At 44.4% G+C, this 25589-nt stretch overlaps 1 protein-coding gene across 1 annotated transcript in view; it reads right to left on the bottom strand.

The window, feature by feature from the left end:
• LOC139276211 (bromodomain and WD repeat-containing protein 1-like) overlaps window positions 1–25589 on the bottom strand; it is a 145838-nt gene that overhangs the window by 17574 nt on the left and 102675 nt on the right. The window contains exons 28-35 of the mRNA XM_070893847.1: window positions 21262–21373; window positions 14653–14714; window positions 12844–12999; window positions 12623–12743; window positions 10295–10420; window positions 4613–4688; window positions 4389–4442; window positions 1108–1251 (exon numbers count right to left, since the gene is read on the bottom strand). Of these exons, the coding sequence (XP_070749948.1) occupies window positions 1108–1251; window positions 4389–4442; window positions 4613–4688; window positions 10295–10420; window positions 12623–12743; window positions 12844–12999; window positions 14653–14714; window positions 21262–21373 (851 nt within the window). The remainder of the gene's footprint in view (window positions 1–1107; window positions 1252–4388; window positions 4443–4612; window positions 4689–10294; window positions 10421–12622; window positions 12744–12843; window positions 13000–14652; window positions 14715–21261; window positions 21374–25589) is intronic.

Raw genomic sequence — 25589 nt, 5'->3', positions numbered from 1 at the left:
CGTGACGATCAGGGGTGCGAAAATCAATATATAACCTTTTCAACAAAAAAAAAAAAATCGGGTAGAAATTGCTTTTCGCCCCATTTAAGGGTGGTAACATCTGGGAGGCGGGACATTCTGCGGCAGGCGCAGAAGTCCCGGCCCGCTCAAAAAATTCAAGTTACCAACCCCGAAAGGAAGTGGAGTGCAAAATAACACGCTCCACCTTTCTGGGGCAGTAGCGCGGCGGATGGGTCGGGAGTGGGATGCAGCGCTACGCACTGGGCCGCATAGTGCTGCTACGTAGTAGGGGCTCTTCCCTTCATTAAAGGGAAGGGCCCAATCTGCAAACTGTGCCAAAAGTCTGGCACTCAAGCAGAGTGGGGGCACTAACAGGAGGTGCAAACGACCCGAATTTCTAGGCCAATGCGTACTTACTGGCTCTAAAGAATGTTCTCCACCCGAAACATAGCCTATCTTTTCCATTTTGGTTGCTAACTAAATAACTGCATTTCCATAAATCTGTTTGTACTTCAGTACCCTTTTTAAAAGTTTTATTACATTTATTTTATCTTTATTTCAGTTTTTAGGAGACATGAGAAAATACTGTATGTGCAGCTGACTCGCCATCATCTTCAACTGAAAGGGATGCATAGAAACAAATCTCAAAACCTCCACAAATTGTGCAATTTACCAAAATTGGCAAGTCGGTCATTTAACTATTTCAGAAAGTCCAAGAATTCATTTGTGGAAGGAATTGAATACCTTGTATAATTTGCATAATTATTTTCTTATGGCTAGCTGTCTTGTCCTGTAAAAAAACCATTCTGGTCTTGCCATCAAAGAACCAAAACACTGCAGGGACTGTAAAGTTTAAGAGTTTCACTCAGATAGATAAACAAGTTTGAGTGTTAGCTTTCCCTGGTGCTCAAATATATTACCCTTTGGTTGCAAGTTCAACACTCAACTACCTAAGCGCATACATAAATGTAATGATGTCTTCACATAATTCACCTCCTTAAATACAATGTTTTTTTGACCTCATTCACTTCCTTAAATGCAATATTTTCTTGACATAATTCACCTCCTTAAGTTAGTTTGCATGGAAAGTAGTCTGAATTAACCTACTGGGTATTCGGCGAGGTCCACAGGCTGCCTGAAAGGTTCAGAGTCTTCACACTGAAACAGGATCTCCACCAGTTCCCTGCATTGAGTTTTCCATGTGCTGATATCATAGTTCAGGTTCTTGCTCAATTTGTACCTTGCATGATTCTTTACATAGGAACAAAATAAATCAAAGTAATCAATGAGTCTGCATCATAAAAATATGCATGTTCTATGTAAGTCATTAATAATAATGCTAAATACATAAAGAAATAATTAATGCACCATTTATTTGCACCATAACCCCATTTTTAAACACGAACTTTCAGGTATACAGCAACTTTAAGGATAAAAATCTATTGCAAATGAATACAGAACTGACATCATCATTCATAAACAAAATTGTTGATGAGTTATCATCTGATTGGATCATGCAGCAGTCTCGGTATTCCAGAGTCATTACCAATGCAGTCAGTTTACACTCACCGTTTTGAAACAGCAAAAGATTTCATAAAGTTTAGGAAGAAAAAATACCTTCACTGTTGGGTGCTCATTAGGTAATTGAAATTGAGGAATTGAGTTATTGGACCAGAAAGTAGTCTCGAGACAAAGTTTCGGCCAAAAGTAACCCTGTATGTCTTATTTAACCACTGGCAAGGCCACTTCAATACTATAAATGCTGAAAGCCTAAAAAAATGTCTACTTTAATTAAAAACAGGGTCAAGAGGACTGTTTAAAAAATATTGGGCCGTAATTTGCAGCCCTTACGGGCATGTACTAGGTACGTACGTTGCGCATGTGTTAAAACACGGAACTTGCGACCTGTCAACAACTCTCGACAGATCGTACGAAAAGGGAAAAAGATCATTCGCTGGCGGTGGCCCAACACATCTGTCCAGTGAATTCCCGTGAAATTCTCATGCCTGGTAAAAGCAGTTTACCAGCTAGTTTTAAAAAACACAAATAAAATGTTATCAATTGTTTATTAATTAAATACCCTGTGCAATAAGGTAAGTTTATTTTCAGCCCCGTTAAAACATATAAATTTATTTTTCAAAAAATGTAATTTTTATTTTAAATATTTAATGAAATGCTATTTTAATATGTAATGGTTCTTGAAAATGTATTTTATTTATATAACTTTTTTTTTAATGTGATCCCCATTCATACTTATGGGACTTTCGTACATATGGAACCCCCATAAGCATGAATTGGAATTCCCTTCTTTGATTAGTTGGGCAAACCCACGTGATCCCAAGGGCACTTGCAAACCTCTACGCAGGCCTACGCATAGAGGCCCAGGAGCGCAAGTGTCCAAACCTCTGAGTCTAGCAGGTAAGTTCATAGAATTTTTGCAGGTCGAAGGCATCCGCCAGCAGGAAGCCTCCAACCACAAATTCAATCCTATTAACATAGAAAAATAGCAGTAGAAGATCACTCGGCCCTTCGAGTCTGCACTGCCATTCAATATGATCATGGCTGATCCTCTATCTCAACACCATATTCTCAATACCCCATGATGACTTTTGTTTCTAGAAATCTACCTATCTCCCTCTTCAATCTGGTCAGTAATTTGGCCTCCACAGCCTTCTGTCGTAGAGAATTCCACAGGTTCACCACTCAGTGAAAAAATTTCTCATCTCGGTCCTAAATTTCCTTCCCCGTATCCTGAGACTGTGACCCCTTGTTCTCGACTTCCCAGCCAGGGGAGACATCCTCCCCGCATCCAGTCTATCCAACCCACTCAGAATTTTATATGTTTCAATGAGGTCCTCTCTCATTCTTCTAAACTCAAGTGAATACAGGCCTAGTCGACCCAATCTCTCCTCATATGACAGTCCAGCCATCCCAGGAATCAGTCTGGTAAACCTTCGCTGCACTCCCTCTATGGCAAGTATATCCTTTCTTGGGTAAGGAGACCAAAACTGCAAACAATACTCCAGGTGCGGTCTCACCAAGACCCCGTATTAACTGTAGTAAGACATCCTTGCTCCTGTACTCAAATCCTCTTGCAATGAAGGCCAACATACCATTTGCCTTCCTAACTGCTTGCTGCACCTGCATGTTTGCTTTCAATGACTGGTGTACAAGGACACCCAGGTCCCTCTGTACATCAACACTTCCCAAGCACCATCATTTAAATAATACTTTGTCCTTATGTTTTTCCTACCAAAGTAGATAACTTCACATTTATCCACATTATACTGCTTCTGCCATGTGCTTGCCCACTCACTCAACCTATCTAAATCGCCTTGCAGCGTCTTTGCATCCTCCTCAGAACTCTCAATCCCACCTAGTTTTGTGTCGTCAGCAAACTCTGAAATATTACATTTGGTTTCCTCATTCAAATCATATATATATATATTGTGAATAGGTGAGGCCCTAGCACTGATCCCTGTGGTACACCACTAGTCACTGTCCGCCACCCCGAAAAAGACCTGTTTATTCCTACTCACTGTTTCCTGTCAGTTAAACAATTTTCAATCCATGCCAATACATTATCCCCAATCCTTTGTGCTTTAATTTTGCACACTAACCTCTTATGTGTGACTTTATCACAGGCCTTCTGAAAATCCAAATACACTACATCCACTAGTTCTCCCTTTTCTATTCTATCAGTTACATCCTCAAAAAGCTCCAATAGCTTTGTCAAACATGATTTTCTTTCATCCCGTTGATATTATCTAAGTGTGCCATTATCACATCCTTTATAATAGACTCCAGCATTTTCCCTGCTACTGGCTAACCAGTCTGTAGTTCCCAGTTTTCTCTCTCCCTCCTTTTTTTAAATAGTGGGGTCACATTTGCCACCCTCCAATCTGCAGGAACTGTTCCATAATCTATAGAGTTTTGGAAGATGACAACCAATACATCTGCTGTTTCCATGGCTACCTCTTAGTACTCTGTGGTGCAGATCATCAGGCCCTGGGGATTTATCTGCCTTCAGTCCCATTGGTTTCTCCAGCACTATTTTCTTACTAATTATCATTTCCTTCAATTCCTCTTCCGTTAAGACCCATATTAAATTTACATTTTGCAAGCCACCACTATCCTTTTTCCTGTTTAGTTGACATTGTTTTCCCTTTTCCTTCCTCAATGCCTAAAATTAAATAGAATAGTGCGACCACAGAGCAGTCCAGCTACTGACACAATGAAAAGTAGAAAATCCTATACACTTTGAGCAGGAAAGCACAATTGCTAAAGTAGGAATTTGAACAACTATGGACCAGTGCAGCAAAACCTACAGCTAGACTAACAATCATATAATATTTTTGTTAGCGGAATCATTAATCTATGTTACTTACTCTTCTGGCAGTAGATGCTCCTGCAACAGTAGCAGTGGTCGTCTCATCTTCTTCCTAATATCAGGTGACATTTAAGTTGAAGTACAGTAATTTCTATATAAGTTTAATTTTCCTTAAAAGCACTGTACATTGTAAAATGCCATGTTAACAGAATAAACCCAAATCAGTTAAGCTAATTGTATCAACATTTAAAAGTAGTAAGCCGTTTTGATTATTTTTTATACCTCATCCTCTTGAGAGTCCAGTGAACAGTTCTCCATGGTATTCCAAATCTCAAAAATATCAATGCAGTCCTTATTCCTAGAATTAAATACAGCGTATTTGCAACAGTCTATTAAATACAAAGAAAAAGTTATACTTTTTAAAAAACTAATGCATTAATCTTTAAGTCATCAGTGACTTTTCACACTGGCTTCTAAAATACTAAGCCAACAAGCAAAAAGTACACAGATTTTGATGTGTCAGCTTAGCTCAGATGAATATTGTGCAAAGCCCTCTACCAAATGCTGAGCACATAATGTAAGCAATAATCCCACGTGCAATACCCTAAGCGCGCCGAAACCCAACCTAGGAGGAAACACCACTGAAGCAACTGAACATAAAGAGGAGCCTACCCAGACAGGCTGCAGCGCGAGCAACCCAGAGAGAGCGACTAAGGCAAAGCGGGCGACAAATCAGACATCACGGCATCCCAGGTAGCTGATTGGTTGGCTTCTCGTGATGTGAGGACGAGCCCAGCATCAGGGTTGTGGCCCAGGAGCGGCACAGCGAGGACCAACAGCGGGGTCGTGGCCCAGGAGCGGCACAGCGAGGACCAGCAGCGGGGTCGTGGCCCAGGAGCGGCACAGCGAGGACCAGCAGCGGGGTCGTGGCCCAGGAGCGGCACAGCGAGGACCAGCAGCGGGGTTGTGGCCCAGAAGCGACACAGCGAGGACCAACAGCAGGGTCGTGGCCCAGGAGCGACACAGCGAGGACCAACAGCAGGGTCGTGGCCCAGGAGCGGCACAGCGAGGACCAGCAGCGGGGTCGTGGCCCAGGAGGACCAACAGCGGGGTCGTGGCCCAGGAGCGGCACAGCGAGGACCAGCAGCGGGGTCGTGGCCCAGGAGCGGCACAGGAGGACCAACAGCGGGGTCGTGGCCCAGGAGCGGCACAGGAGGACCAACAGCGGGGTCGTGGCCCAGGAGCGGCACAGCGAGGACCAACAGCAGGGTTGTGGCCCAGGAGCGACACAGCAAGGACCAACAGCAGGGTCGTGGCCCAGGAGCGACACAGCGAGGACCAGCAGCGGGGTCGTGAGGCCGCCACTGCAACCTATGAAACCCAGGGAGAGAGGTCCTGCGGGAAAGAGAAAGGAGGACAGTAGGAGTATGTGCTCTCGTATGTGATAGGCCCATTCAGCAGTGTCTGTTCTCCAGTCGTCTTGGACGCCCTTGCCACTGGACCAATGCCTTGATCTGTCAAGCCCATGTAGTAGCCGGTGTGCAACGGCCACCCCACGTTAAAAGAACTCACGCACAGGCATCTTCCGCCCAATAAAATAAAGTTCGGGACCTGGAACGTCAGGGCGCTCATGGGCAACCCCAACAGCGACAGACCAGAGCTCAGACGTTTCGACATTGCCTCCGTAAGTGAGACCCGGTGGGCAGGGAAAGGCCAGCTCAAGGAACAAGATGGCGGTTACACCTTCTTTTGGAAAGGTAAACCAAAAAAGACCACTGCCTCCACGGGGTTGGCTTCGCCATAAAAAATGAACTAATAGGCTGTCTCAGAGACTCCCCTTGCGGGATAAATGAACGCCTCATGACCCTTCGGCTAACCCTAGCCTGGAACCAGTGCGTTACAGTCTTAAATGCATACGCCCCAACAGTGGAAGCTACAGACGAGTCCAAAGAGGAATTCTACACCAGTCTTGAACAATCCCTGGCCCGAATCCCAATGGGCGACAAACTGATCCTTCTTGGCGACTTCAACACCAGAGTTGGAAAGGACGCAGACCTCTGTTGTGATCGGCAGAGAGGGCGGGAAGGGAAATCAAACACCAACGGGACCCTGCTCCTGACAAAATGCCTAAAACACGACCTTGTCATAACCAACACCTTGTTCCGTTAGAGTTAAGTGCAAGGCTTCATGGCAACACCCTCGCTTCAAGCACTGGCATCTGCTTGACTACATCATCTGAGCGACAGACCGCAAAGGACATGCGTATCACCCGCGCCATGACAGAAGCAGACGACTGCTGGACGGACCACTGCCTATTCTGCTCTGTTATCAACATCAATGTAGCCCCAAAGCTGCAATGGCAACAGAAATAGTGCCACAGGAAAATTAACGCTGGGTCACTCAAAGACCCTGATAAGAAAGCCCTATTCAGCCAGAGCCTCACTGCCAACCTGATGACTCCCAATGACCCAGAGATAGAGTATCAACAGCGCCTGTTCTCCATAATTAGCATCTGCTAAGAGACGCTCGGTCACTCGACCAGGAAACACCAAGACTGATTCGACGTGAACGACCAGGAGCTGATAAGCCACAAGCGCTGGCTTTTCTGAACCTGAAACAGCAACCCAACTCGAGAGCAAGAAAACAGCTCTACAGACAGCTGAAGGCTGAGGTCCAACAAAAAACCCACGACCTAAAGAATAGATGGTGGGTGGAGAAAGCGCAGGAGATCCAATAGTTAGCCAACAATCATGGCGTGCAAGGATTCTTTAGCACAGTCAAGACCACCTACGGCCCAAGCACCCAAGGTCCCACCCCACTGCTGGCCAAAAACGGAGAGGTGCTCATCAAAGACAGAGAGGAAGTCAGTGCCCACTGGAAGGAGCACTTCGAAGATCTCAACCGAGACTCTGTCTTCGACGCAAATGTCCTCGACTCCATCCCGCAGTATGCTACCCGCCACCATCTTAGCATAACTCCAGCCCAGCACGAGGTAGAAAAGGCCATCCGACAGCTAAAGAACAAGGCATCAGGAGCAGATGGAATCCCCACCGATACACTAAAACATGGCAGAAAAGCACGATTGGCACAAATACATTACCTCATTTCTCATATCTGGAAGGAAGAGAGTATGCTAGGCGATCACAGACACCGTAATCGTGACCATCTTCAAGAAAAGTAACAAGTCCGACTGCAGTAACTAGAGGAATTTCCATGCTGTTTAGGGAAGGTTATTGCAAGAATCCCCCTCAATCGTCTTCTCCTTGTGGCCGAAGAGCTCCTCCTAGAGTCGCACGGATTCCACCCACTAAGGTGCACAACGGACATGATCTTCACCGTGCCATAATTACAATAGAAATGCAGGGAACAGCATCAACATGGCCGCCTTTGATCTCACAAAGGCCTTCGATACGGTCAACCGCGAGGGATTATGGAGCGTCCTCCTCCGTTTCGGCTGCCCCCAAAAGTTTATCCTCCACCTGTTCCACAATGACATGCAAGCCGTGGTCCTGACCAACGGATCCACCACAGACCCAATTCACGTTCGGACCAGCTGTGTCAGCGCACCAAAGCTCTTCTCGATCTTCCTTATTGCAATGCTCCATCTCACCCTCAGGAAGCTCCTCGCTGGAGTGGAGCTAAATTACAAAACAAACGGGAATCTGTTCAACCTCTGCCGCCTCCAGGCCAGATCCAAGGTCATCCCATCCTCTGAAAATCAAACTACAGTACACCGATGACACTTGCTTCTGTGCACACTTGGAGGCTGAGTTCCAAGCCATCGTCAACACCTTCACTGAGGCATACGAGAGCATGGGCCTTGCACTAAACATCCGTAAGACAAAGGTCCTCTACCAACCTGCCCTCGCCACACAGCACTACCCCCCCAGGTTATCAAAATCCACGACAAGGCCTTGGACAATGTAGACCATTTTCCATACCTCATGAGCCTACTGTCAACAAGGGCAGACATCGGCAACGAGATCAAACACCGCTTTCAGTGTGCCAGTGCAGCCTTCGTTCGCCTGAGGAAGAGTGTTTGAAGACCAGGACCTCAAACCTGGCACCAAGCTCATGGTCCACAGAGCAGTAGCGATACCTGCCCTCCTATATGGCTCAAAGATGTGGACTATGTACAGTAGGCACTTCAAAACGCTGGAGAAGTACCACCAGCGCTGCCTCTGCAAGATCCTGCAAATCCAATGGCAGGATAGGCACACCAACATCAGTGTTCTCGCTCAGGCCAACATCTCCAGCATCGAAGCATTGACCACGCTCGATCAGCTCCATTGGGCGGGCCACATTGTTTGCATGCCCGACACGAGACTCCCGAAACAAGCGCGCTACTCGAGCTTCGACACGACTCCAAGTGGGCAGAGGAAACGCTTCAAGGACATCCTCAAAGCCTCCTTGAAAAAATGCAACATCCCCACCGACACCTAGAAATCCTTGGCCCAAGACTGCCCAAAGTGGAGGAAAAGCATCCAGGAACACCGAATCTCATTGCCAAGAGCAAACTGAAGCCAAGCGCCGACTGAGCAAGGAGCGCGTGGCAACCCAAGCACCCCACCCACCCACTACGGTCTGCCCCACCTGTGACAGAGACTGCAGGTCCCACATTGGACTCTTCAGTCACCTGAGAACTCATTTTAAGCGTGGAAGCAAGTCATCCTTGACTCTGAGGGACTGCCTAAGAAGGAGGACTGCTGCATTGCCCATGTACCCTCCGTAAATGTGAGCTCATCCAAAACTCTGCTGCCTGTATCCTAACTCCCACCACATCCCGTTTACCTAGCACCCCTGTGTTTGCTGACCTACATTGGCTCCCGGCCCAGCAACAGCTGGATATTAAAATTTTCATCCTCGTTTTCAAATCCCTCCACAGCTCTAACCTTCTCCAGCCCAATTCTGGCCTCTTGCCCATCCCCAATTTTCATTGCTCCACCACTTGGTCACCTGCCTTAATATCTCCTTATGTGGCTTGGTGTCAAATTTTGTTTGATAACACTCACGTGAAATACTTTGGGACATTTTACTACGTTAAAGACGCTATATAAATGAAAGTTGTTACTGTTAAACCAAAGCCCCATCTGCCCATTCTGATAACTCGGGTGAACGTCAAAAATCCCATGGTAGTATTCAAAAAAAAAAAGAGTAGAGCATTCTGCTAATGTCCTGTTACAACCAATAATGCCAAAACAAGATTAAATGATCATTTATCTCACGGCAGTGTGTGAGACATTGCGACCTATATAATAATCACTGTAATCCAGTCTATCAAGTGCTTCAAGCTCTAAAAATATCAACTAAAGCATCACAAATTTCCTCCATTAATTCTTCATGTTCTAGGATATATCAAATAGACGTCCTCTTATACTAACCATCTCAAAATGTCACTCAATTTAGCTTTGAAGTGAACTTAAAAAATAATGATTTCATAAATGACACCACACCTGCTGCGTCCTTCAACACAACTACACTCATGAGTAAAGTGTCACGGTGTAACACCAACCCACATTGAGGAAACTTTGTTTAACATCGGGTCAAGAGAGCATAAGGTCTTACACATTTAAGAGCACAACGCTTAAGTACTCTAACAAAAGCTGAACAGACTTCTCTTTAGCATGAAAGGGTGACTCTTGTGATGTGGGTGATGCTGGCAGTGTCATTTTAATTGCCCATTTCTAAACTGAGCGGCTTGTTGGGCCTCTTCAGAGGATGTTAAAAGCCAACCACAGTGTGGACGAGACACACATACAGGTCAAGGTAGGGGTAGGAGGTTCTTTTTCCTGAGGACATTTGTGAACCAGTTGGGTTTTTATGACAATCCAGCTGCTTTCATGATAATTTGTTTTGGTGCTAGTCTCCAAATACCAAATTATTAAATTCAATTTCACAACTTGCTATGGTAGAATTTGAACTTTACCTCTGGGTTGCTTTTGGGAAAAAAAACATGTTACTCACTCAATGAACTTAAGAAGTAAGTCAGTGATTTTCGTGGCCGATGTAACAATAGGGCTATCTGGTTCGTTAAAAGTTCTTGCATTGTGCTCGATGTACCTCACCTCCCACACAAGTGCAGTGATCCTCCTGCAAATTATAGCACAAGGCATATAGATGACAGCTTCAAAATCTCAGTGCTCAACAGTCGTACAATATAATTTCTTTGCAGGATATAAAACAGATATCAAAAATGTCAGGCTCCAAGTACTTTTCTTAAATGCACAGATTACCAATACAGAGCTCCTGCCACTGATCACTGAATTATTTTCCATATATGGTTAAGCAGAGGTTTTCCACAGGTAGCAACCATTAATTAATTTGGATTCATTATTTTATCACTGAATGTCTCAATGCTTGTTCTTGACTAAAAAGTTGTGTGTAGAACATAAAACTTTATCTTACACACAACATGGTAAGTGAAATCATAGTACAATTAGAAACTCCCTTATCGGGAACCCTCAGGACCTGGCCTGTTCCAGATAAGGGATTTTTCTGGAGGGGTGGTCATGTTAAATTGGATGGTACTGGTGCTGAGCAAGGGGCTGGCTGGCTTGGGGCTTGAAGTGCAGCAGAGATCATGGGAGGGGGGGGGGGGGGGGGCGCAGCGGTGGGTCGTGGGGTCAGGCCAGTGATTGTGGGAGTTGGCAGCGAGGCAATTTGTTCATGTCGGAGTTCTGCGCATGCGCCACCCGGTGGCCGGGAATGGTTCTGGACGAGGGATGGTTCTGGATAAGGGAGGTTCAACCTGTAGTAACTACATATTGCATATAGCTCAATGTTTGTCAATTATAATTAGAAATTGTAAATAGTGGCAGTGTAATGAATCCACAAAAAGAGATAAAACCATCCTCCAAAGTTGGCCCAGCTAACAAACTGCACATAAATCTTGAATGCAACTAGTCAGCAGAGCTGCGAGGAGGAATTCTCAAACTGTTGCGGTATGAAATCCCCAATGTTAAGCCAGTTTTTTCTCCTCTTGCCCCAAACAATCTGGTTAAGACTGGCAAAATTCACTCTCATGGAGATGCTAACAACAGATGCCAATCAAGATTGGGGTTCCAATTCAAGTCTTATTTAGATCTTCCAGTCTATAGTTTAGTTACTGGGCTAACAAAAGTTTTGACACACACAATCATTTCTGTGGTCTTGACAGCAATTTTCATCCTCCTTTGCTCTCCCCGTCCATCTCCCTGCCTCCCATTAAATTCAATACTTATTGGGCATTACAAAAAAAATTAGCACTTTTCCCCCAATATTAATCGCCCCTCCTTTCCTGAAAGCAACAACTCAGCTCAAATGGACAACAGCCAGTACTTCATCCAAATGTCCATTTGAGCATTAGCAGCATTTTCAAGTTTGGAAGAGAAATCACAACTGAACCTAATGTTGTCCTGACCTGTACATGACTGCTATCCAGTGTGGTTATCAGAAACAGGGATTTCCTCTCATAGCCCAAAGACACAGAAAAATTGCTGTTTCCCCACCACAACCCTAGCTGACAATTAGCTACCTAACAGATTCAAGAGAAGGAAGCTGGAACATTTCTGGTCTGTAAATCTCCATACCATACTATATGGTACATTATCTCACTAAAGCCATCAAGAGTCTTTGCTTTACATGAAATATTAACATTTCAAATAATGGATGGGCACACAATTGCTATTTTATTCACGTCATAACGTAAAAGACCAACTATAGCCACTTCTATATCATGCTTGTGCAACTTGCAGCAATACCAGACACATTAAGGCCAGCAGCCGACACTACCCAGTAGAATCAGTATTCCTGGCTGATGGCCGTAGCAAATCTGGCAAGCTTGCCTTTGATATTGCTACAAGAGACCTGCATATCAGGCGGTGGTGGCTGTCTGCATAATATAAGAGTGTCTTTTGTTACTCATGGGTTTTGCAACAATACTGGTTTAATTATCTTTTACTCATTATCAAAAAAGCCACTACCTAGTAACCCATGCTAATTGCTTTACTTTATAATTTTTAGTATTAGAAACTATTGCAACTGATAAGAGCATGTAAGCTTTTTTATTGAAGCTTAATGTGAGAAATGTCAACATATTCCATTACAGATTTCTGAAAACTGAACATAATTACATAAATATATATTTGTACTTTTTCATACAGGTGTCCATATTTAAACTTCTAATTCCTTAGAACCTTCTTGAAACATATAAACCATTTAATTAGTTACACATGAGCTTTAAATATTTAATTATCCAAGTTTGCTGATAGTAACAACCACATTTATGTCTATATTTGGTGAAAGCACACATACCTGTAAAACCTATTGACCAGCCTCATTCTGATGGTACTGAGGTCTGTAAAGTAGGAAACCACCATACAGTATACAGGATATGCATGAAGATCCACAGGAGCATCAAAGGGGCTTGCTATATCTGTTAAATAAAATAGCATATCTCTATTACATCATTTTCAGTAGTACTGAATCATAGCAGTACCACACTGGCATAAGGCAAATGCAGTTCGTGAACCCACCAAGTGTAAGAAGGTCATCAATGCCCCTTATAATACGCTCACATTCTTCATCTCGTGATCTTTCTCCCCACTCTCCCTCTTGAGGTTTGTAGAGCAGAGCTTCCAGCTCTTCCACGGTCACAGAAACTCCAGCACTAGGGTCATCAGGATATTCGGCTAGAATTTGAACAGAAGCATAAAAGGACACTTAATATTCTTCCGTGGTACAAGTAGTTATTTAAGTTGTTATGTGGGACAGTTATCACAAACATAGGGACAAAACAAAGCAGCTTTCATCAGAGCAGCTGATCTTAATTCAAGTTTAAACAAACGGTTATGGTTTGGGCTTTCATCACACCTCTTACCAACATTTCTTTATTTGTGCTTACAGCAACAAAGCAGTTACCCCAGGGAGATCCCCAACTCCGAGGATCCAAAATGTACAACCTTGATCATGGTGTGAAATAGGATGAACTATCAACCTTTTCAGAAATATTGGAAGTGACACATAATGCCCACATCTTCAATAGGCAGAATAGCATGTCGTGGTCAAGATCATATACCTGAGACTAAGTTACCAGTCATTTTCTTTATAAAAGAAATCAACAAAAGTAAAATGAATATAGAATATAGAATATAGGACGAGTAACTGATTTCTTGACTTGAAAATAAAACCTTTTCAGAATCTTTAAACAGAGTAGGTGCACGCCTTTGCTTCTAGAGTTCTATCTTGTTCATCATCATAGACAGTCCCTCAGAGTCGAGGATGACTTGCTTCCGCACTAAAAAGGAGTTCTCAGGTGATTGATGAGTCCAATGCGGGACCTACGGTCTCTATCACAGGTGGAGCAGACGGTGGTTGGAGGAACAGGAGGTTGTGGTGCCTGGGTTGCCGCGCGCTCCTTCCGCTGTCGGCGCTTGGCTTCAGCTTGCTCTCGGCAAAGAGACTCAAGGTGTTCAGCGCCTTCCCGGATGCTTTCCTCCACTTTAGGCGGTCTTGGGCCAGGGATTCCCAGGTGTCAATGGGGATGTTGCACTTTTTGCCGCTGCCTCTCTACACGTTGCCGATGGCGCCGCCTTCTCCTGCGTGCCGCCCTGCGTCTGACAAGGTGGACAAGGCGGTCCCCTGCCAACACTGAGCCTATTCTGTGTGAAGGCTGGACCCTGACAAGCAGGCCTCTGTGGAGCACAGAATGAGGCCTACAGGCCTGCACTAGAGCTAAAAATCCTCCAAATTCTCCCAAAAGTGATGAACACGACTCTACAGGTTAACCAAATGCACACAAATGAACAGAAAAAATTGTCACCAAAAATACCCGATTGCAGGAATCCTCTGTTCTCCTCCTCCAGCTGTGTTGAGTAGCACGGCAAAGTGTACCGACCCAAAAAGCTGGCGGGGGCACTGTCCAACAAAAAGCTCAGTTTTTAAAAAGGTGAATTTGGCTGGGGTGGCCACATAGCAGCGGCGCGCACCCTGATGACGTCAGTACGGCCGCAAGCCCCATATCGCAGCGGAATGCAGCAGAATTCCACACCGCCAAAAAAACTCCCGCGCGGAAAATGCGTCGCGGGGCCAATCGACCGGAATGTGGCGGACACTCTATTTTGCCAAATCGCTGCCAAAACCCTACGGTAACGGACCTTCCCAGGGCCCTGAATTTCGGCCCACACTTCTCTTGCATATAATGGTTCCATATTGCGCAGACTACCAATTTTTAAAAAATATCAGCCTGAAATGGATCAACGGTTATCTGCAATGAAACTGCTTTTCACTAGTAATTTTGTGGAGAATTTGCACTAATTTTTTAACAAAGCATTCCAGCTGCTTACCATTTTCAGAAATGGGCTCCATATCCCAAGGACTGAGCCTTTCAATTTCATTATTCTCCCAGCTGTGAAGACAAAATTAAAAAGTCAGAAGTCATTGATTATGGATTCTGATAAATTCTGCTGACTTTAGAAACTTTAGTTCAGTCCCATTAAAATGCAAAGATATATTGCAAGTTCAAGCCCCACTCCAAGACTTGAATACATAAGTTTTTCCTTTTCAGTGTGATACTAAGGAAGTGCTACACTGCCTGAAGTTGCCATCTTTTAGATGAAACATTAAACTGAGGTATTTTGAATAGCAGGGAGTTCTCCTGGTATCCTGCTTAAGATTCAGCAGTCAACCAAAATAGATTAAGTGGTTATTTATCTTACGGTTGTCTGTGGGACCTTACTGTGCACAATCTGGTAACCGCGTTGCCTACAGAAGTGACTACACGTGAAAAGTAATGCATTGGCTGTGAAGCTCTTTGGCATATGGTAGTATGTGGAAGGTACTATATAAAATTATTTATTTTGTATACTTATTACAGTAATGTAGAGTTCCAATGTACTATGCCAGAGTACCAGAACACAGGACTATACACATAGCTCCTTCAAATTATTGATCTCAGCCTGCTTCACGGAGAGCATAAAGGCAAAGGAAGCTATACAGCAACACCTCAAGCTCCTCTTCGTAGAAGGTTGGAGTCTGACGAAAGCCTGAGTACAGGCAATCTGCCCTCTCACATGAGGGGATTATTTGGCCAAGGAGACCCAGAGAATGGAAGCAAAATAGGAAAAAGAGAGTGTGAGCGAAGTTTAATTTACAGTTCAAAAAGCCAAAATCAGAATAAAAGTGGGTTTCATGAAATTCCAAATATTCCTGTTTGTGTTCAACTTATGATCAATTCATAACCGGCTTGTGATGGCTTCCTACAGAAGCCTAAAAATATTCACCACCCAAAATGCAACGGAGGTGGCAAATTCTTACAAAAATGGCTGGAGGAACTGGGTAGCACAGTGCCTTAAAACATTTCTCGTTACCTTTGGTTCCAGTATTTGAATCTACCTTACCCAAGATAGATGTAGCACCTTAAGACATTTTACTACGTTAAAGATGCTATCTAAATGCAAGTTGTTGTTGATGGAGCGAGAAAGTTTCCTCTGTCGGCTAGCTGTACAAGTCCAGACAGTTTTATGCAGGATCACATCAGAAAACTAGTTACAAATCAGTATGAGTCACCATTAATATAAATCCCAGAGAGCCAATAAAACTCCACTCTGCAAGTTGGCAGTGTATTTCCAAGACTGAAGCACATTGTTGATAGTCTTGACTGATTCAGTAAACATATGTTTTGAATACAATGATCTAAATTGTCTGAGGAATATCTAATGTTCAACAAAAATCACTAGTAATGTTTTTTTGTGCTCATCAAGGCAAAACATGTCACTGCTGGAAAACGTAACACACATTCATTTTGCTCACCCAGTGTTGGCATCAAGCATTCCCAAATCAGCTATGTAGAATGAGGTACAGAGTCAACCTGTAATGCACTGTGTGTATCTGACTTGGAAAGGCTAGATGCCAACACCGGGAGCCAAAGACTAAAGTATTCTCCACTTCTCGCAGTGACGCAGAGGTGGAGGTGGGCAGTATTGCATGGGTGGAAGAGGGCATCCTTTGTTTTGAAGAGGATATAGCTAAAAGGGTCAAATTATGAGAACAGGTTGAAAAGACTAGGCTTGTATTTTCTTGAATATAAAAGATTATATGGTGATCTAATTGAAGTGGTTAAAATGATTAAAGGATTTAAGAACATAAGAAATAGGAACAGGAGTAGGCCACTCGGCCCCTCGAGCCTGCTCCGCCATTTAATAAGATCATGGCTGATCTGATCATGGACTCAGCTCCACTTCCCTGCCCACTCCCCATAACCCTTTATTCCCTTATCTCTCAAAAATCTGTCTATCTCTGCCTTAAATATATTCAATGACCCAACCTCCACAGCTCTCTGGGACAGAGAATTCCACAGATTTACAACCCTCTACGGTAGATAGAGAGAAACTATTTTCTCTGGTGGGTGGAGTTCAGAACAAGGGGGCATAATAAAATTGGAGCGAGGTCATTCAGGGTGATGTCAACAAGCACTTCTTCGCACAAAGGGTAGTGGAAATCAGGAACTCTCCCTCTAAAAGCTATTGACACTAGGTCAATTGAAAATTTCAAAACAGGGATTGATGGATATAGGCAACAGTATTAAGGGTTATGGAGCCAAGGCAGGTAGATGGCATTAAGATACAGGCCAACCATGGTGGAACAGGTTCGAGGGGATGCATGGCCTTGTTCCTATGTTCTAATAGGACATCGAAGTAGTGAACAGTCTAGTTTAACATTAGACAACGGGGAGGATGATGGAACCCGTGGCAAGAGTTTGCGATGGGGCCAAAGAGAATGGCTTTGGTCTTCTCAATTTTGAGCTGGAGGAAAACGGAGCTGTTTTTAAAAAGAAATTCATTCATGGGATGTGGGTGTTGCTGGCAATGTCAGCATCTATTGCCCATCCTCAATTGTCCTTGAGAAGATGGTGGTAAGCCATCTTACACAAGAACATAATAGGGGCGGAGTAGGCCATTTGGCCTCTCGAGCCTGCTCTGCCATTCAGTAAGATCATGCCTGATCTGATCATGGACTCAAGCTCCACTTCCCCGCCCGCTCCCCATAATCCCTTATCATTTAAGAAACTGTCTATTTCTGTCTTAAATTTATTCAATGTCCCAGCTTCAACAGCTCTGAGGCAGCGAATTCCACAGATTTACAACCCTCTGAAAAGAAATTTCTCCTCATCTTTGTTTTAAATGGGCGGGCCCTTATTCTAAGACTGATCCTCTACGTCAACTCACTTTCCTGCACTAACCCCATATATCCCTTAATATCCAAAAATCTATCGATCTCCGTCTTGAATATACTCAATGACTGAGCCGCCACAGCCCTCTGGGGTAGAGAATTGCAAAGATTCAACACCCCGAGTGAAGAAATTTCTCCTCATCCCAGTCCTAAATGGCTGACCCCTTATTCTGAGACTGTGACCCCTGGTTCTAGACTCTCCAGTCAGGGGAAACATCCTCCCTGTATCTATCCTGTCAAGCCCTGAAAGAATGTTGTATGTTTCAATGAGATCACCTCTCATTTTTCTAAACTCGAGAGAATAAAGGCCTGATTTACTCAATCTCTCCTCATAGGACAATCCCCTCATCTCAGGAATCAGTTTGGTGAACCTTCGTTGCACTCCCTCTATGGCAAGTATATCCTTCCTTAGGCAAGGAGACCAAAACTGTACACAATACTCTGGGTGTGGTCACACCAGGGCCCAATATAATTGCAGTAAGACATCTTTACTCTTATACTCAAATCCCTCTTGTAATAAAGGCCAACATACCATTTACTTTTGTAATTGCTTACTGTACCTGCATACTCACTTTCAGTAATTCATGTACAAGGACACCCACAACCTTCTGAACACCAACATTTCCAAATTCCTCACCATTTAAAAAATACTCTGCTTTTCTATTTTTCCAACCAAAGTGGATAACTTCACCTTTCTCCACATTATATTCCATTTGCCATGTTCTTACTCACTCTATATCCCTTTGAAGTCTCTTTGCATCCTCCTCATAACTTACATTCCCACCTAGCTTTGTATCATCTGCAAACTTGGATATATTACATTTGGTCCCCTCATTTAAATCATTGATATATAATGCAAATAGCTGAGGCCCAAGCACCGATCCTTGCGGTGCCCCACTGCCAACCGAAAATGACCCGTTTATTCCAGTTCTGTTTTCTGTCCGTTAACCAATCCTCAATTCGTGCTAGTACATTACCCCTAATCCCTTGAGCCCTAATTTTGTTTAATAACCTCGTGTGGCACCTTATCGAGTGCCTTCTGAAAATCCAAATACACCACATGCACTGGTTCCCCCTTATCGATTCTGCTAGCCTCAAAAAACTAACAGATTTGTCAAACATGATTTCCCCTTCATAAATTCATGTCGACTCTGCTCAATTCTATTATTATTTTCTAAGTGCCCTGTTACCATGTCCTTAATAATAGTCCAGCATTTTCCCGATTACTGATGTCAGGCTAATTGGTCTGTAGTTCCTCGTTTTCTCGCTCCCTTCTTTCTTAAATAGTAGGGTTATCTTTGCTATCTTCCAATCCGCGGGAACCATTCGAGAATCTATGGCTTTTTGGAAGATATCAACCAATATCTCTATAGCCATCCCTTTCAAAACCCTAGGTTGTAGGTCATCAGGTCCAGGAGATTTAGCGGCTTCCAGACCCATTAATTTCTCCAGTACTATTATTTTTACTAATACAAATTTCTTTCAGTTCCTCATTCTCACTAGACCCTTGGTTCTTTTTTTTTTGCATCTTCTTGTGAAGTCAGACACAAAGTATTTGTTTAATTTCTCTACCATTTCTTTATTCCTCATTATAATTTCTCCTGTCTCAGCTTATAAGGGAGCCACATTTACTTTCTCTAATCTTTGCCTTTTTACATACCAATAGAAGCTTTTACAGACTGTTTTTATGTCTCTCGTTAGTTTACTCATTCTATTTTCCCTTTTTTATCAATTTCTTGGTCCTCCTTTGTTGAATTCTAAAATCCTTCCAATCCTCAGGCTTACTGCTCTTTTTGGCAACATTATAAGCCTCTTCCTTTGATCTAATACTATCTTTAACTTCTCTCATTAGCCACGGTTGGACCACTTTTCCTGTTGGGTTTTTGTGTCTTAAAGGAATTTGTTTGTTGTAAATTATGTATTAATTCTTCAAGTGCCAATCGTTGCTGGTCTACCATTGCTTGTAAACGAACCAAAGGAGGACAGTGAAAACATTAAGGACACTCTCAAAGCCTCCCTGGTAAAGTGCGACATCACCACTGACACCTGGGAGACCCTGGCCGACGACCCCCCCCCCCCCCCCACCCCCCGCCCGAGGTGGAGAAAGTGCATCTGCAAAGTGCAAAGAGCGTGAAGAGGCCAAGCGCAAGCAGCGGAAGGAGCGCACGGCAAACCAGCCCCACTGATCCCTTCCCTCGACGAATGTCTGTCCCACCTGTGACAGGGTCTGTGGCTCTCGTATCAGACTGTTCAGCCATCAAAGAACTCACTTAGGGAGTGGAAGCAAGTCTCATACCCTTTGGATAGGGACAAATGCCAAGGCTCCTCCAGCACTGCAGCTGGGGTCCCTTTACATGTCTGAGTTGCAGTCACACCCTCCTGTCCCTGACCACTAACCAGACCTGTACCACTACCTAACCTAAGGGGTGTGACTGCCTCCATCCCTGATGCCCCACAATGACTGCACCTCAGACTCCAACTCTGAGCTGAGGTTCCTCAAGATGCAGTCACTTAATGCACTGTCTTCTTGAACTGCTGCAGTCTATGACGTGAAGGTACTCCTACAGTGCTGTTAGGGAGGGATTTCCAGGATTTGGACCCAGCAACAAAAAGGCGATATATTTCCAAGTCAGGACAGTGTGTGACTTAGAGGGGAACTTTCAGGTAGTAGTGTTCTCATGTGCCTGCTGCCCTCGTGGTAGAGGTCGCAGGTTTGAGAGGTGCTGCCAGAGAAGCCTTGGCTAGTTGTTGCAGTACATCATGTAGATGGTAGATACTGCAGCCAGTGCGCCAGTGGTGGAGGGAGTGAATGTTTAAGGTGAGTGAGACACTCCCCACAGAATACCCAGTCTCTGACCTGCTCTTGTTGCCACGGTATTTATGTGGCTCTTCCAGTTAAGTTTCTGGTCAATGGTTGGTGGGGGATTCGGTGATGGTAATTGAATATCATGGGGAGGTGGCTAGTCTCTCTTTGTTGAAGATGGTCATTGCCTGGCACTTGTGTGGTGCGAACATTACTCTTCCAAGATTGCTCATCAGACAAGCAGTTTAACAAAGTAGTGGCAGTGGAGGGATTAAAAAAAAAAGAGGTGGAAGAGAGGTAGAGCTGGGTGTCATCAGCATACATGTGAAAGCTGAACCTATGTCTGTGGACAGTGTTACTAAGGGACAGCGCATAGATGAGGATGAGGATGGGGCCAAAATAGATCCTTGGGCACTTTCGAGGTAATGGTGCAATGGTAAAACAGAAGTAATTACTGGAGATGGACAGCAGTTCCACTAAGCTGTACAATGGAGGAGAGATGTTAGAGGAGGATGGGATTTGTCAACTCTGTCAAAGGCTGTAGTGAGGTCAAGGAGGAACAATGCATCATAGTCACAGTCAGGGAAGATGCCATTTGTAACTTTAATTCGGGCTGTTTCATTGCTTTGCCAGATAGATTGGATTGGAGAGATTCAAATGGGGAGTAGTGGGAAAGATGGGCATGAATTTGGGAGACAGTAATACATTCGAGGACTTGAGAGGAAAGAGAGGTTGGAAATAGAGATGTAATTTACAAGGACAGAGGAGTCACAGATAGATTTATTTTGAAGAGGGGGTGTGATGATGGCTGTTTTAAAAAAGGAGGGACAGAGCCATCTCAATTAAATGTATTTAAAAATTCAGAACTGTACACATAATAGGACTAGACTATAGAGTTCAGATATGTTTCCTCCAAACTTACCGAACAGTGTAACACTGGAAATGACTATCTGGATATGCTGGCTGGAATGGCTCCTGACCCAATGCTGACCCAAACCACCAAACATCATCGATTATAGACCGAAATTTGTCACCTGTAGCAACAAAATAAATATGAATAATAATTAAGTTTGAATAAAGTAATAGTTATCCAAGTTCAAGATCGTGACAGCTTACAATATTCAAGGGTTTACAATAAAATGCTAAAATGGTACAGGCAACAATAGACTTAGGTTTTCAATGCCAAGAGGGTAAGAGGGTAAGTGATTGGCTGGTGATTGGTGAGTAGTTTTTCTTTTTTCTCTTCTATCAGTGAGTAACTTTTAACATTGTTGTTGCCAATTTAAGTGTATATAAGGGTTAAATCATGGCAGGAGAGCTCGGTCGGGTGTTATGCTCCTCCTGTACCATGTGGGAACTCAGGGACACTTCCGGTGTCCCTGACGATTACGTGTGCGGGAAGTGTATCCGCCTCCAGCTCCTGACAGACCGTGTTGCGGAGTTGGAGCTGAGGGTGGATTCACTCTGGAGCATCCACGATGCTGAGAATGATGTGAGTATCACGTGTAGCGAGTTGGTCGTACCACAGGGAAAGGGTCCACAGCCAGATAGGGAATGGAAGACCAACAGGAAGAGCAGTGCAAGGAAGGTAGTGCAGGAGTCCCCTGTGGTCATCCCCCTGCAAAACAGATACACAGCTTTGGGTACTGTTGAGGGGGATGACTCATCAGGGGAGGGCAGCAGCAGCCAAGTTCATGGCACCGTGGCTGGCTCTGCTGCACAGGAGGGCAGGAAAAAGAGTGGGAGAGCAATAGTGATTGGGGATTCAATGGTGAGGGGAATAGATAGGCGTTTCTGCGGCCGCAACCGAGACTCCAGGATGGTATGTTGCCTCCCTGGTGCAAGGGTCAAGGATGTCTCGGAGCGGGTGCAGGACATTCTAAAAAGGGAGGGAGAACAGCCAGTTGTCGTGGTGCACATTGGTACCAACGACATAGGTAAAAAGAGGGATGAGGTCCTACGAAACGAATTTAAGGAGCTAGGAGCTAAATTAAAAAGTAGGACCTCAAAAGTAGTAATCTCGGGATTGCTACCAGTGCCACGTGATAGTCAGAGTAGGAATCGCAGGATAGCGCAGATGAATACGTGGCTTGAGCAGTGGTGCAACAGGGAGGGATTCAAATTCCTGGGGCATTGGAACCGGTTCTGGGGGAGGTGGGACCAGTACAAACCGGACGGTCTGCACCTGGGCAGGACCGGAACCAATGTCCTCGGGGGAGTGTTTGCTAGTGCTGTTGGGGAGGATTTAAACTGATATGGCAGGGGGATGGGAACCAATGCAGGGAGACAGAGGGAAACAAAAAGGAGGCAAAAGCAAAAGACAGAAAGGAGATGAGGAAAAGTGGAGGGCAGAGAAACCCAAGGCAAAGAACAAAAAGGGCCACTGTACAGCAAAATTCTAAAAGGACAAAGGGTGTTAAAAGAACAAGCCTGAAGGCTTTGTGTCTTAATGCAAGGAGTATCCGCAATAAAGTGGATGAATTAACTGTGCAAATAGATGTTAACAAATATGATGTGATTGGGATTACGGAGACGTGGCTCCAGGATGATCAGGGCTGGGAACTCAACATCCAGGGGTATTCAACATTCAGGAAAGATAGAATAAAAGGAAAAGGAGGTGGGGTAGCATTGCTGGTTAAGGAGCAAATTAAGGCAATAGTTCGGAAGGACATTAGCTTGGATGATGTGGAATCTATATGGGTAGAGCTGCAGAATACCAAAGGACAAAAAACGTTAGTGGGAGTTGTGTACAGACCTCCAAACAGTAGTAGTGATGTTGGGGAGGGCATCAAACATGAAATTAGGGGTGCGTGCAATAAAGGTGCAGCAGTTATAATGGGTGACTTTAATATGCACATAGATTGGGTTAACCAAACTGGAAGCAATACGGTAGAGGAGGATTTCCTGGAGTGCATAAGGGATGGTTTTTTAGACCAATATGTCGAGGAACCAACTAGGGGGGAGGCCATCTTAGACTGGGTGTTGTGTAATGAGAGAGGATTAATTAGCAATCTCGTTGTGCGAGGCCCCTTGGGGAAGAGTGACCATAATATGGTGGAATTCTGCATTAGGATGGAGAATAAAACAGTTAATTCAGAGACCATGGTCCAGAACTTAAAGAAGGGTAACTTTGAAGGTATGAGGCGTGAATAGGCTAGGATAGATTGGCGAATGATACTGAAGGGGTTGACTGTGGATGGGCAATGGCAGACATTTAGAGACCGCATGGATGAACTACAACAATTGTACATTCCTGTCTGGCGTAAAAATAAAAAAGGGAAGGTGGCTCAACCATGGCTATCAAGGGAAATCAGGGATAGCATTAAAGCCAAGGAAGTGGCATACAAATTGGCCAGAAATAGCAGAGAACCCGGGGACTGGGAGAAATTTAGAACTCAGCAGAGGACGACAAAGGGTTTGATTAGGGCAGGGAAAATGGAGTACGAGAAGAAGCTTGCAGGGAACATTAAGACGGATTGCAAAAGTTTCTATAGATATGTAAAGAGAAAAAGGTTAGTAAAGACAAACGTAGGTCCCCTGCAGTCAGAATCAGGGGAAGTCATAACGGGGAACAAAGAAATGGCGGACCAATTGAACAAGTACTTTGGTTCGGTATTCACTGAGGAGGACACAAACAACCTTCCGGATATAAAAGGAGTCGGAGGGTCTAGTAAGGAGGAGGAACTGAGGGAAATCCTTATTAGTCGGGAAATTGTGTTGGGGAAATTGATGGGATTGAAGGCCGATAAATCCCCAGGGCCTGATGGACTGCATCCCAGAGTACTTAAGGAGGTGGCCTTGGAAATAGTGGATGCATTGACAGTCATTTTCCAACATTCCATTGACTCTGGATCAGTTCCTCTGGAGTGGAGGGTAGCCAATGTAACCCCACTTTTTAAAAAAGGAGGGAGAGAGAAAACAGGGAATTACAGACCGGTCAGCCTGACATCGGTAGTGGGTAAAATGATGGAATCAATTATTAAGGATGTCATCGCAGTGCATTTGGAAAGAGGTAATATGATAGGTCCAAGTCAGCATGGATTTGTGAAAGGGAAATCATGCTTGACAAATCTTCTGAAATTTTTTGAGGATGTTTCCAGTAGAGTGGACAAGGGAGAACCAGTTGATGTGGTACATTTGGACTTTCAGAAGGCTTTCGACAAGGTCCCACACAAGAGATTAATGTGCAAAGTTAAAGCACATGGGATTGGGGGTAGTGTGCTGACATGGATTGAGAACTGGTTGTCAGACAGGAAGCAAAGAGTAGGAGTAAATGGGGACTTTTCAGAATGGCAGGTAGTGACTAGTGGGGTACCGCAAGGTTCTGTGCTGGGGCCCCAGCTGTTTACACTGTACATTAATGATTTAGACGAGGGGATTAAATGTAGTATCTCCAAATTTGCGGATGACACTAAGTTGGGTGGCAGTGTGAGCTGCAAGGAGGATTCTATGAGGCTGCAGAGCGACTTGGATAGGTTAGGTGAGTGGGCAAATGCATGGCAGATGAAGTATAATGTGGATAAATGTGAGGTTATCCACTTTGGTGGTAAAAACAGAGAGACAGACTATTATCTGAATGGTGACAGATTAGGAAAAGGGCAGGTGCAAAGAGACCTGGGTGTCATGGTACATCAGTCATTGAAGGTTGGCATGCAGGTACAGCAGGCGGTTAAGAAAGCAAATGGCATGTTGGCCTTCATAGTGAGGGGATTTGAGTACAAGGGCAGGGAGGTGTTGCTACAATTGTACAGGGCCTTGGTGAGGCCACACCTGGAGTATTGTGTACAGTTTTGGTCTCCTAACCTGAGGAAGGACATTCTTGCTATTGAGGGAGTGCAGCGAAGGTTCACCAGACTGATTCCCGGGATGGCGGGACTGACCTATCAAGAAAGACTGGATCAACTGGGCTTGTATTCACTGGAGTTCAGAAGAATGAGAGGGGACCTCATAGAAACGTTTAAAATTCTGACGGGGTTAGACAGGTTAGATGCAGGAAGAATGTTCCCAATGTTGGGGAAGTCCAGAACCAGGGGACACAGTCTAAGGATAAGGGGGAAGCCATTTAGGACCGAGATGAGGAGGAATTTCTTCACCCAGAGAGTGGTGAACCTGTGGAATTCTCTACCACAGAAAGTTGTTGAGGCCAATTCACTAAATATATTCAAAAAGGAGTTAGATGAAGTCCTTACTACTAGGGGAATCAAGGGGTATGGTGAGAAAGCAGGAATGGGGTACTGAAGTTGCATGTTC

This window comes from Pristiophorus japonicus, chromosome 11 (assembly GCF_044704955.1).
Source record: "Pristiophorus japonicus isolate sPriJap1 chromosome 11, sPriJap1.hap1, whole genome shotgun sequence".
NCBI classification, from domain to species: domain Eukaryota; kingdom Metazoa; phylum Chordata; class Chondrichthyes; family Pristiophoridae; genus Pristiophorus; species Pristiophorus japonicus.
The sequence above is the reverse complement of the archived record's forward strand: the minus strand, read 5'-3'. Positions and strand labels throughout refer to the sequence as shown.